Below are 12,376 nucleotides of genomic sequence, written 5' to 3'. Positions count from 1 at the left end.
CAAGAGATGTTTTAGCTGTTTTGAATGTAAACCAAAGCCACATCTTTGTCGTGTCATTCCTCATGTCTAGTCCAACCACGCTGGAAATGTTGGTACAATCCTTTGGACCTTGGTAGACAAGTAAATGGAGTGCCTCAAAGGATCCTGTGGATAGAGGCAGTGATGAGGAGATGGGAAGGGGAGGTGGCAACTTCGGGTGTCTAGAGGAGTCAAGTAGGTAATATAAACAAACAGTGCATGTAAAGTAAAAAAGCGATGTGAACTGGGTGTGAGATGATTGTCAGTGACCAGCCTGCATCCTCAGAGATGAGGCATAGTAGGGAAGTAAGTGACAGGCACTGTGAAAATGAAAGCCCAGGGTTGCAGGTCTTAAATTTTTCAAATAAAATGGAAATCCTGATTTTTATGGGAGGTCTATTGATGCTTAAAAGCTGGCAACTAATTCTTTTTTTTTTTTTTAATGATTTGCAAGCAAGATGCAAACAGTAGATCGCCAGTGTGCAGTCTCTACCATAAAGTCATATGTTCTGTCAGCAGACATCCCAAGGTTTTTCTGTCACCTTCTGCTTAATGCCAGGAGCCATTCAAGATAGGACAGCTACTGGGCAGACAGGCAGTGGAGCAGGAGTCAGGCCGAGAGCCCAACCACAGTGTTTTGATTATTGTTGGGAGGGGAAAGTGGGCTCAACTTGTTCGTTCCCCCTTGCTTCTCCTCGCTCTCTGAGAAACACAGTACATGATGGGCTCACTCCTCTCCTTGGCTCTCTGTGTTCCTATTGGTAATGGATACACCAAGGTGGTAAAAGGTCAAGTGAATGGACTGATTCACCAGATGTCTTTGGGAAACTATCTTAAATGGGGAAACAGTAAACATATTAGTCAGCTGCTCTGTAAAGGAGATGACTGCCTAGCTTAGAAGAAACTGCTTTAAGTCTCCCTGTCTGGAGCCAAAATGATTGAAAGTTGGCTGCCAAGACCTCAGCTGGAAAAGGAACTTGACCACCCGACTGACCTTGTTATTTTTAAACACATGTATTTCCAGCTCACCCTGGACCAAGTCCTAGTCCTCACTGAAAAGTCGTGTACGGTGTGAACCTGATGTTTTTCTCACAGTTCAGTCTGTTGGCCATCATCAACCTTCTCCTCATTTCCTACTAGGGTCTAAGATGTTCTTCCACTTGAGGAGGAGGTAGCTTGCCTGCCCAGAAAGAGTAGTCATGCCTTGTTTCATCATCATTTGAGGTAGGATAGTTCCCAAATCTGGATTTTTTTTATTTTTAATATTAGTTCCCTGGCCTTACCTCTAGGCACTCTGACTCAATATGTCTCAGGTAAGGCTTGCAAATCTATTTTTTTTAATGAGAAAAAGAAAACTTTCTACGTAGTGCAGATACAGCTGATGCGTGGGCCAGCTATTGGGCGCTATTAGAACAACTACCTTAGGCTTACATCTAAACAGCCAAAGTCCAGCTCACTCAACCAACTTGAGAATTTTGTCTGAAACTTTTTTCCTTACTTCTAGGCTGTGGAAATTTTTTAAATTAATTTTATTGGAGTATAGTTGATTGGAAAAAAATTTTAATAGAAATTATTGGTTTATTTATATCTAATAACTGAAAGACCAGTTATTAGATATAATACCTTTTTCTTTTTTTTAAATGATAAACTTATAAAAATGTTGAGAATAGTATTGAAAATCATGTAACTGATAAGGGATTTGTATTCAGAATATATAAAGAACTCTTACAACTCGATAATAAAAAGGGGGTCTGAATAGACACTTCTTCATAGAAGACATACTAATGGCCAATAAGCACATGAAAAGATGCTAACATGAGTCATCAGGGAAATGCAACTCAAAACCACAATGAGAATCACTTCATACCCACTAGGATGGCTATAATCAGACAATAACAAGGATTATCAGGGATATGGGGAAACTAGAACCCTTACACACTACACTGTTGGTCAGAATGTAAAATGGTGCAGTTGCTTTAGAAAACAGTCTGGCAGGGCTTCCCCGGTGGCGCAGTGGTTAAGAATCCGCCTGCCAATGCAGGAGACACGGGTTCCAGCCCTGGTCCGGGAAGATCCCACATGCCGCGGAGCAACTAAGCCCATGCGCCACAACTACTGAGCCCGTGCTGTAGAGCCCGCGAGCCAAAACTACTGAGCCCGCGTGCCACAACTACTGAAGCCCGCACCTAGAGCCTGTGCTTCGCAGCAAGAGAAGCCACCGCAGTGAGAAGTCCATGCACCACAACGAAGAGTAGCCCCTGTTCACCGCAACTAGAGAAAGCCCGCACACAGCAACAAGACTCAACGCAGCCAAAAATAAATAAATTTATTTTAAAAAAAAACAAAAAAACAGTCTGGCAATTTCTCAAAAGGTTAAACATAGAGTTACCATTTGACCCAGCAATTCTACTTCTACATATATACCTAAAATAAATGAAAACGTGTGCACAAAAAGTGTACCTCAACATTCATTGTGGCATTATTCATAATAGCCAAAAAATAGAAACCACAAATGTCCAAACAACTGATGAATGAATAAACAAGATGTGATACAGCCATACACATATATACATGTAATACTACTCAGCAATAAAAAGGAATAAAGTACTAATACATGCTTCTACATGGATGAACATTGAAAACAGCTCATCCAGAGCACAAAGTAGATTAGCAGTTGCCAGGGGCCTGGGGGAGGGACGAATGGAGAGTGACTGCTAATGGTTACAAGGTTTTGGGGGGAGTGATAACAATGTTCTGATATTAGATAGTGGCAATGATTGCAAAACTCTGAATATACTAAAAACCACTGTATTGGGCACTGAAAGTATAAATTTTTTGGTAAAATTCATAAATCTCAAAGCTGTTATTTATGTTTTAAAAAACCTGCAACAGCTCAGATGTCCTTCAAAAGTGATTAGTTGCACAAACTGCAGATACCATGGAATATTGTTACTTGGTAATAAATAAAACATATACACACTGCATGAGTCTCTGGGCAATTATGTTAAGTAAAAATAGCCAATCCTAAAAAGTTGCAGACTGTATGATTCCATTTATATAACATTATTTGAAATGGCAAACTTTTAAAAATGGAGAACAGATTAGTGATTGCGAGGAGTTACAGAAGGGGGGCCTCGCTGGAGGGAGGTGAGTGTGGTTATAAAAGGGTAACAGGAGGGATCCTTGTGGTGATGGAAATGTTCAGAATCTTGAATGTGGTGTAAACCCGACATATGATTAAGTTGTATAGAACTAAATACAAACCAAAAAATGACTATAAATATAACTGAGGAAATCTGAACATGATCAGTGGATTGTGTCAATGTCAGTATCCTGATTGTGATACTGTACGATAGTTTTGCAAAATGTCACCATTGAGGGAAACTGGGTAAACGGTACACAGGACCTCATCAGCAAGGACCTTTGATGCATGGAGAGGACATAACACAGATGAAGACATTGGAATGCCAAAGATTATGTGACAGCTTGCAAGTGGCACACAGCCACAAACAGAAGCCAGGGCTCTGGACACCCATTCCTTCATTCAACAAATATTTATTTATGTGAGTGACACCAATGCCTCAGATCCCCAGTTGTAGAATCTAGGCCCTGGGGTTATAGCCATGAACAACCCTCAGGCCAGCCACAGCTCAAGGAGGTACAAATGACCCCTCGCTGTCCCTAGTGAAAAAGTCCAGGGTCACTGGCTGTGGGTGTGAACGTAAGAAGGGAGACAAAGGAGGATAATGAGGCCAAATAGCTCTGGCCCACAGCATCCGTACTGGCAAAGACACCAAACCTCCTAACGCTCTTGCTAGGAGGCAGGAGGTGCGGCTTGGCCAAGAGGCCAGGACTCAAGTAACAGGACATGGGCTGAGGATTAGAGAGCTGGCGTCCAAGACTAACTCCTGCCGAAAACTACAGCTCCCAGGGTGCCCCGCGGTCCGCCCCAGCCCCGGCGGTCATGTGACCGCTGCTCACGTGTCTCCACAGCCGGCCCGGGCTCGAAGCACCGCAGGTAAGTGAAAGGAGGTACAGGTTGATGGAGGTGGAAACGTTAGGTCCCTGGGTCCCCAGGGCCGCCACCGCGGCAGAGCCCTGCCCACTCCCTGCAGGGCTCTGCAGCCCGGCGTCCTCTGCCCCACACCCGCCTTCGGTCGGCCGGCCCTTGCCGCGCCTTAAGCCCGGCCTGTCCCCACCTAGTCTCCACCTAATCAGTCCTAGGCCCGGATGAGCGCCGGAGCCGCTCCCCAGTTTACCCCACAGCAGCCCACTCTCCTCGCTTCAGGCCTGAGGATCGCCCCCACCCCCCGCCCTGGGTGCACCCTGGCCCACCTTCCAATGCAGCCCACCCCCTCGTATTTCTGGGATCTAGCCCCAGGCTGGCCTGGGAACCTGCTCCGGTTGGGATCTGAGGGGCCTACTGCAGTGGTTACAGATCTGGCCTGAGCGTGTGGGCATCAGGGTTCTAGTTCTGGTTCTGCCGACGAGCCGCTGTGACATTAGTCTAGCCTCTTTCCCTCCGTGGGCCTGTTTCCCTAACTGAGCTGCTGCTCCACTCCGTGAGTTAGTCAGAGCGCCTCAGTTGCCTTCACTCTGCTGACCCGCACAGAAACAGCTCAGACTCTTTCTCTGCTGACAAATTTTAGGTAGAGTTTGAGAAAGAAGAAACTGGGGGCAGAGAGGGAAGTGAGGAGAATCAGATCCCAGATCTTTGGGGAGAAGGAGCTGTAAGGAGCAGCTGTCCCTCCACCAAAGCCGGCGGGGTGGAAAGAGCAGGTAAGCTGGGGACCGTGGAGCAGAGTAGTTTGAGGGGAGGGGAGGCTGAGAGATTTCAGCCCAATGCAGAGACCTCTGTGTCTGGGATGTGAGCAGGGTGGAGGACAAGGTCTCACTGCTCAAGTAGCGCTAACTTTGTAGGGCTCTCTCTGGAGCTACTCTGGAAACTTGGGAGACCAAAACTGCCTCCATTGCTCACTGCTTTGATTTTTTGCTGAGTTACTGGCTGGGTGGCAGGTTGCACAAGAGGAAGCCCTGTGGCAGCTGACTGATCTTTCTGGACTTGGAGCCAGCAGGGAGACATTTCCCCTGGAGCTGTGTCTCTTGGTTGCATGCTTGGTGACAGATGTCTGAGAGCACCCAAACTCCCCCTTTTCTCTCTAATGAGTTTAAAGCTCCCAACTTTGTTCAACCATCACAGGAGGAGCAATGGCAAGCATCTGACTACCCAAGAGGCCTTGCTAGCCATTCTAAACCCCACAGTGTGCTGGGGGCATTGGAGGGGATGTCCCTGTGATGGGCAGTGGTTAGGTCAGGCACGTGGGGAGAAAAGTAAGAATTGGCCTAAATTTTGAAGGGCTTTGAAAGCTCCACAGAATTTAGACTCTGGAGGGAGGTATGCTGGGCTGTAAGAAATTGAAATACCCACAGTTCTGGGTGAGGATTGTTCTTGCGACCCTGTGTTGTAGAAACAAATTAGGAAGCCAGACATATCTGGATCTAAATCCTGCTTTGCAACTTGCTACTATGTGACCCTGGATGAGTGATCTGATCTCTCTGAACCTTATGACCACTGTCATAAGGAATGAATGAGATAAGATATGTCCATGACACTCCTGCCCGATGCATGGCCTCTAGTGCTGACATATCGGTACCCCTCTCTTCTGTGTTTATGTCTTATTTACCTGATAGGTCTGTAGGCCTGAAGCAGGCAGGAATTACATCTGACACATTTCTGTCTCTGCCATCACACTGTGGCACCCAATGCAGTGTTCTGCACAGCGGCACACCCGGGTTTGGATCTCAGCCATCTGATCTTGGGAAAGTTGTTTCACCTTTCTGTGTGTCTCTTGGGATAACAGTAGTACCTGCCTTTCCCATCTAGGTTGAGGAGAGCCAGAGCCCACAGGCCTCCTAGGATAACAGCCCCAAACAGGCTGGTGGCACCCTCCAGCTGAAGGTGTTCCCTCAGCTCCCCAGGGCATGTGGTCGTGAGACAGAACCCACAGACCCTGCAGGAACAGGACTCCCAGGGCCATGGCCCAGGTCAGCATCAACAGTGACCTTGGCGAGTGGGGCTTAAGCACAGACTCCGGGGAGCGTGCCCGTCTGCTGCAGAGTCCCTCTGTGGACATAGCCCCCAAGAGTGAGGGGGAGGCCCCTCCTGGGGGTCTGGGCAGAGGCACCACTTCCACACTTGGAGCCATCTTCATCGTTGTCAATGCCTGCCTGGGCGCAGGGCTGCTCAACTTCCCAGCAGCCTTCAGCACTGCCGGGGGAGTGGCAGCTGGCATCACACTGCAGATGGTGAGTGAGCGGGCCTGGCGGGCAAAGGTGCAGTTCTAGTGGTGGGTCTGGGCTCTTCACCTCAAAAGGGAGGCTGTGGATCAGGAGTGGTCAGTTGGAGACACATGCTACCACTCTCCCCTCTGTCACACATGGCAGACATTACTAATCTATTCCAGCATTCTTTCCTTTGAGCCCAGATGAGGCTTCAGAAGCCTTCCCAGCTATCAGGGAAGTTTGGACATCGACTGCATATTTAATAATTTCATGGTTACGTTTAAAAAGCAGGCCCATACCTTAGAGCCGTGCTGAAATATTTACTGATGAAATGATATGATAGCTCGTATTTTCTTCAAAATAATCCAGAGTGGGAGAGGGAATAGATGAAACAAGATTGGCTGTAAATTGATCATTTTTGAATTTGAGTGATGGGTACATAGGGGTCCATTATACCATTCTGTCTACTTTTGTGTATGCTTGAAATTTTCCTCAAAACTTTTTGTTTTTAAAGAAAATCTCAACTCCAGTAATCTATTAAAATTGCCCTGCAAGATAAGGCTAATTTGCCAGATGGGCACTGGGCACCGGGCCAATAAATGCTGAGCAAGACCAGGCTGCTCTTTGCTGCCAGGCCTTTCCCACATCCTCTTGCTCCGCCCCTGCCTGCAGGCCATGCTGGTTTTCATCATCAGTGGCCTCGTCATCCTGGCCTACTGCTCCCAGGCCAGCAATGAGAGGACCTACCAGGAGGTGGTATGGGCTGTGTGTGGCAAGCTGACAGGTGTGCTGTGTGAGGTGGCCATTGCCACCTACACCTTCGGGACCTGCATCGCCTTCCTCATCATCATCGGGGACCAGCAGGACAAGAGTGAGTTCCCCCGCCAGTACCTACCTCATCCCCCCCCCTTCAGCCCTGGGGGTCATGCGGTGGGCGGGAAAGAGCATGGAACACCTGCCCAAGGCCTGGCCTGGGCCCGGCATTCATCTGGGAGTCCTCCCTCCTGGCTGCTGGGCCCATCGGGGACCAGCAGGACAAGAGTGAGTTCCCCCCCTCAGTACCTACCTCATCCCCCGCCCCCTTCAGCCCTGGGGGTCATGCGGTGGGCGGGAAAGAGCATGGAACACCTGCCCAAGGCCTGGCCTGGGCCCGGCATTCATCTGGGAGTCCTCCCTCCTGGCTGCTGGGCCCATTGGACAGATGGAGGTCCCAGCAGAGGTGGAGGACCACACCCTGCAGTAGCCTGGCATCACGTTCCCTCCTTCCTCCCTGTGCAGTTATAGCTGTGATGGCAAAGGAGCCTGAGGGGGCCGGCGGCAGCCCCTGGTACACAGACCGCAAGTTCACCATCAGCCTCACTGCCTTCCTCTTCATCCTGCCCCTTTCCATCCCCAGGGAGATCGGCTTCCAGAAATATGCCAGGTTCGGAGGCCCCACCCCAGCCTGCGCTGGACAGCAGCTCTGATCACAGGCAGCTGGAGACCCAAGGGCTGCAGGGGAACCCCTCTCCTCCATGCCACCTCATCTCCTGGGGCAGCAAGAGTGGGCAAGGCAGCGTAGACCGGGGCTTGCAGGGGTTCCGGCATAAGACCTTCCTTTTGTGTCAGCAGCAAGGGAAACAGTGGCTCTTTGTATCAGTGAGAGATTCAGTTCCAAATGTCCTTGTCAAAGAAGGGATGGGTGATAATCATGTGTGAAGGCAGTCTCCTAGCCTGGGCCTTGTCTTTCCCCTGGAGGATGGGATTCTTGATCATTTGAGTTTGTCAGCCTGGCAGCATTTTCCATGCACCTTGGTACGAAGGGAAGGGACTAGCTTCCTGGCTCAGAGTCTGAAAAGCTGTGGGATTCTAAGCTGTTTCCTGTGATCCTTTATCGAAGGGGTCACACTCAGTGTCTCCAAGGTTTCCTTTAATGTTGACTTCCCAGTATTTGTGCCTTCAACCCTCCAGCATCTCCTACTTCTCAAAGGCCCTGCTTGCACCTCTCGCCAAGTCTGGGCTGCTCTGATTGAAGTAGCAGATGTGCTTTGAAGCCCAGCCCCCTGCTGTGGTCTCTGAGCCATGAAGCTGAACCACGTCATTTCCCAGTGGCCACAAGTGTCAGTCTGGTCCCCTCTTGGCTTCCTAAATGTGGCTTGTTTCTCTGAAACTTATTTCTCATGCATTTCTTGAGTCTTTGTTTGGGATAGTCTCCCAGTTGGTTCATTAGACACTTGTGGTCACTAAAGTTAAGGGTGGATGTCCCTGGGGATGGAATGAGAGAAAAGGCAGCTGGGGCTAGGGAGGAGGAAGCTTAATCTGTCCTTCCTGGCAGCTTCCTGAGCGTCGTGGGCACCTGGTATGTCACTGCCATCATTATCATCAAATACATCTGGCCTGATAAAGAGATGACCCCAGCGAACATCCTGAACAGGTGGGTGAGGGCCCCCGGGAGACACATGGGGTAGAAGCTGCCACTCGGGCCCCAGGAGGTGCTGGGTCAGGCATCAAAAAGCCACACAGGTGCTCTTCCCAAGGCTCATTAGCTCATCAGGGCTTGACTCATTGGTCATTTTCGGAAGGAGGCGAGAGGTGCTGACCTCTTTGTACTGGAGAGAAGCGTGACAGCCGGAGATGAGGGAGACTTCGCCACTAATGTCCAGCAGATGAGCCAATGTGAGACTAGGCCTCAGGTTATGGAAACTGCCAAGGTGGAATTGCACATTTGTTTTAACATGTGCTTATCTGTAGTATCTGTATCTTCCATGTGAGGATGAATCAATTTTCTTAATTAAAAAAAAGTTTCCTTTTTCTTGAAAGGAACAAATCAGAGAAGCAAAAGCCCAAGTGCAAGAGCCAAAAATTCTGGATTTTGGTCCCAGGAGGGCCTTCCAGAGCCTTAGTTTACTGACCTGTAAATGGAGATGTGTCCTCTCCCAGTCCCCAGACTTGTGTGGGTTGAATGTGTGCATGCTGGATAAGGGAGGCCGGCCGTGGGGGGCTGAATGAAGAGTAAGAGCATGGCGGCGGTTGGTGACTCTGAGGGGTTCCCGGGCAGCAGCATCTTGTGTGTTTGTCCGCAGGCCAGCTTCCTGGATAGCCGTGTTCAATGCCATGCCCACCATCTGCTTCGGATTTCAGGTGCTAGTTGCAAGGTCCCTTTTGTCCCCTTAGCTCACTCCCCATCCTGGGATGGAATCCACGTTACAGGCAGGATGGGGGAGTCCTGGAAGGAAGGACGGAGTGGGGGCCCCAGGACCTGCCCCTTATCCTTGGGGGTGAGATCACTTGCCCACCATGACCCTGCCCTTCACCCTGACAGTGCCACGTGAGCAGTGTACCCGTCTTCAACAGCATGCGGCGGCCTGAGGTGAAGACCTGGGGTGGGGTGGTGACAGCCGCCATGGTCATAGCCCTCGCTGTCTACATGGGCACAGGTGAGTGCTCCCCTCCGAGGGCGGGGCTTAGAGGGCTCCCACTTTCCCTCTTTGTCCCCAAGTCGTCTGGCCCAGGATTTCCTGGGGACAGCCCTGCACTCCCAACACGTCAAACACTTCTGCAGGCACTGGCTTGAACTTGAGCCACCTTGGGCCTCCTCCTGCCCCAATGAGAAAGATGTATGCATGCATTCGTTCAACAGCTCTCAGTGGGTGTCCAGTAAGTCCCCGGAACTTTCTCAGCATGGGGGATGCCATGGAGATAGATAGACCCGGTCCTGCCCTCATGGAATTGACAATCTAGTCGGAGAGAGAGTCTTACAGGAGCAAGTCAGGAATCAGTAAGGAAATCCAGACGGTGGTGAGTGCCCCGGTAACAGGGAAACAGGGAAGCTGTGAGGGGAACTGAGTGGGGTTGGCTTTGGTGGGTAGGTCACAGATGGCTCCTCTCTGAGGAGGTGGCAACTGGGGGAGCCCAAATCATGAGAAGGAGCTAGAATCTGAAGAGCTGGGGGAAAAGCATTCCAGACAGAGGAACCAGAAAACGCCAAGTCCCTGAGGCCGGGACAGAAGAAGGTCTGCATAGCTGGAGTGGAGCAAGTTGAGGGTGGGTGGCGGGCAGCCCGGCCAGACGGAGCACAACCAGATCCTTGAGGACTGCTGGGAGGCAGAGAGGAAGCGTTTCAGCAGGGGTGCGGCTCGGGGACAGACGGCTCTGGGTGTGGTGTAGAAAATGGTTTGGGTGAGGGAGCAGGATTGGGAGACTACAAAGAACAGCCCTGTGATTCCTTCCGCAGATGGTTCTAGAACAGGACCAGCACTGTTCTAGTTTCTGAAGCCACAGCCAGGAACAAGGGTGGCAAATAGGCAGAGTCCCGTTCTCCTGGGGCTCGGGTTCTGGCTGAGGGAGACAGACAGTAAACAAGTAGGAAAAAAAAAAACAAAAAAAAACAGTTCCGAGAGAGGAGTGCTCTGAAGAACACAGAACAGGGTGGTGTGAGGGAGTGCAGGGGAGCAGGGATTATTGTGGATGGGCTGGGCGGGGAAGCATTCTGAGGAGGGGACAATGGAGCTGAGACCTGAATGATGAGGAGGTGGGCAGACTGAACATTAATGCAGAAGCTCTGAGACAGGAACTGCTGGGTGAGTTCAAGATCAGAAAGGTGAAGGTGTGGGGGTGGGAGATGTGAGAAGTCAGGGAGGGAGGCTTCTGATCCCAGCCTGGACACCCCTGAGCCGCAGTCTTAGCCTCCAGAGCTGCTCCGTCATCTCCCCATCTGCTGTTGGACCCAGCGGTGAACCGTCCATGGCCCTAACCCTCTGAGGGTCGCCCGGACCCAGCCCTCTTGTCCCTGCCCTCAGGCATCTGTGGCTTCCTGACCTTTGGAGCTGCTGTGGACCCCGACGTGCTCCTGTCCTACCCGTCGGAGGACATGGCTGTGGCCGTCGCCCGCGCCTTCATCATCCTGAGCGTGCTAACCTCCTACCCCATCCTGCACTTCTGTGGGCGGTGAGTCCCCTCTCCACCCCGCCGGGGTGCTCCCTTTCACCAGGGCCCCTGAAAGCCCTTTGAACACGGGCCTTGTGTAGAATCCATTTTATAGAAGGAGAACCGGAAGCCCAGAGGAAAGAGTCAGTGCCTCGCATGGCCCTGCAAGTACCCCCAGCCGGGTCTTTGGGGGCCCCCTTTGTCCCAGAGTCACCAGAACATTCTGTGAGTCCTCTGAGAACCTCTACTCCAGATCCTTTCCTAAACACCCTGCTTTCTGGGTACCCCAGACCCTTCCTTTTCAGGAGACTAGTAGTATATGTTCCCATGGGTTGTGCTAGTCCTGGGCCAGGCAAGGCACTAAGCCGTTCACATTCACCATCCCGTCCGGTCCCCACGGCAACCCTGAGAAGAGTGCTGCTAGGCCCATTTAGAAGAAGAGGAAACTGAGGCCCAGGGGTTAGAGTCTTACCTACAGTCCACCCAGTCGGGGGTCTGGCTCCATGGCTGGAGGTGGGGAGCTGTTAGCGGGGGCGCCTCTGAGCCGCTCTCCGTGTGGGCAGGGCGGTGGTCGAAGGCCTGTGGCTGCGCTACCAGGGGATGCCGGTGGAGGAGGACGTGGGGCGGGAGCGGCGGCGGCGAGTACTGCAGACGCTGGTCTGGTTCCTGCTCACCCTGCTGCTGGCGCTCTTCATCCCTGACATCGGCAAGGTCATCTCGGTCATTGGAGGGCTGGCCGCCTGCTTCATCTTCGTCTTCCCAGGTGCGGACCCCTGGCATCCCCGCAGCACTCTCTCCCAGGGCCTCCTGACCTGAGCTCGTCACCTCCCGGGGAGGATCATCACCAGCGTTTATTGATCACCCACTTCAGGCTCTGGCATGTTTAAGCGTTATCTCCTGCAAAGAAGGTGTAGTTGTCATCTCCATTTTACTGGCGAGGAGGTGTGAGGATCAGAGAGGGTAACAAGCTTGCCTAGAGGTTAACAAACTCAACTAAAGAATAATAGAACCTTTTCAAACCCAAGTCTGTCTAGGTCCACAGCCTATACTTTTTTTTTTTTTTTTTGCGGTACGCGGGCCTCCCTCTGTTGTGGCCTCTCCCGTTGCGGAGCACAGGCTCCGGACGCGCAGGCTCAGCGGCCATGGCTGACGGGCCCAGCCGCTCCGAGGC

General features: G+C 51.3%; 1 protein-coding gene across 7 annotated transcripts in view; it reads left to right on the top strand.

The window, feature by feature from the left end:
* Positions 1–6: 6 nt before the first annotated feature.
* The window catches only part of SLC38A7 (solute carrier family 38 member 7), a 28,546-nt gene continuing 16,176 nt past the window's right edge, over positions 7–12,376 (top strand). For 5 of the 7 annotated variants that reach the window (XR_008615540.1, XR_008615542.1, XR_008615541.1 and 2 more), the window contains exons 1-10: positions 7–4,036; positions 4,668–4,797; positions 5,903–6,324; positions 6,973–7,171; positions 7,579–7,723; positions 8,615–8,713; positions 9,363–9,420; positions 9,602–9,716; positions 11,058–11,226; positions 11,769–11,968. Coding sequence is in view for 4 of the 7 variants with exons in the window: in XM_055079052.1 (XP_054935027.1) it covers positions 6,055–6,324; positions 6,973–7,171; positions 7,579–7,723; positions 8,615–8,713; positions 9,363–9,420; positions 9,602–9,716; positions 11,058–11,226; positions 11,769–11,968 (1,255 nt within the window). In the remaining 3 variants the exon portion in view is untranslated. The remainder of the gene's footprint in view (positions 4,037–4,667; positions 4,798–5,902; positions 6,325–6,972; positions 7,172–7,578; positions 7,724–8,614; positions 8,714–9,362; positions 9,421–9,601; positions 9,717–11,057; positions 11,227–11,768; positions 11,969–12,376) is intronic. The other 2 variants (XM_024125013.3, XM_024125016.3) reach the window with 1 other exon arrangement.

The sequence above is a fragment of the Physeter macrocephalus genome, chromosome 17, assembly GCF_002837175.3.
Source record: "Physeter macrocephalus isolate SW-GA chromosome 17, ASM283717v5, whole genome shotgun sequence".
Lineage (NCBI taxonomy): Eukaryota > Metazoa > Chordata > Mammalia > Artiodactyla > Physeteridae > Physeter > Physeter macrocephalus.
Note: the sequence above shows the minus strand (reverse complement) of the source record. Positions and strands in the feature narration are given on the sequence as shown.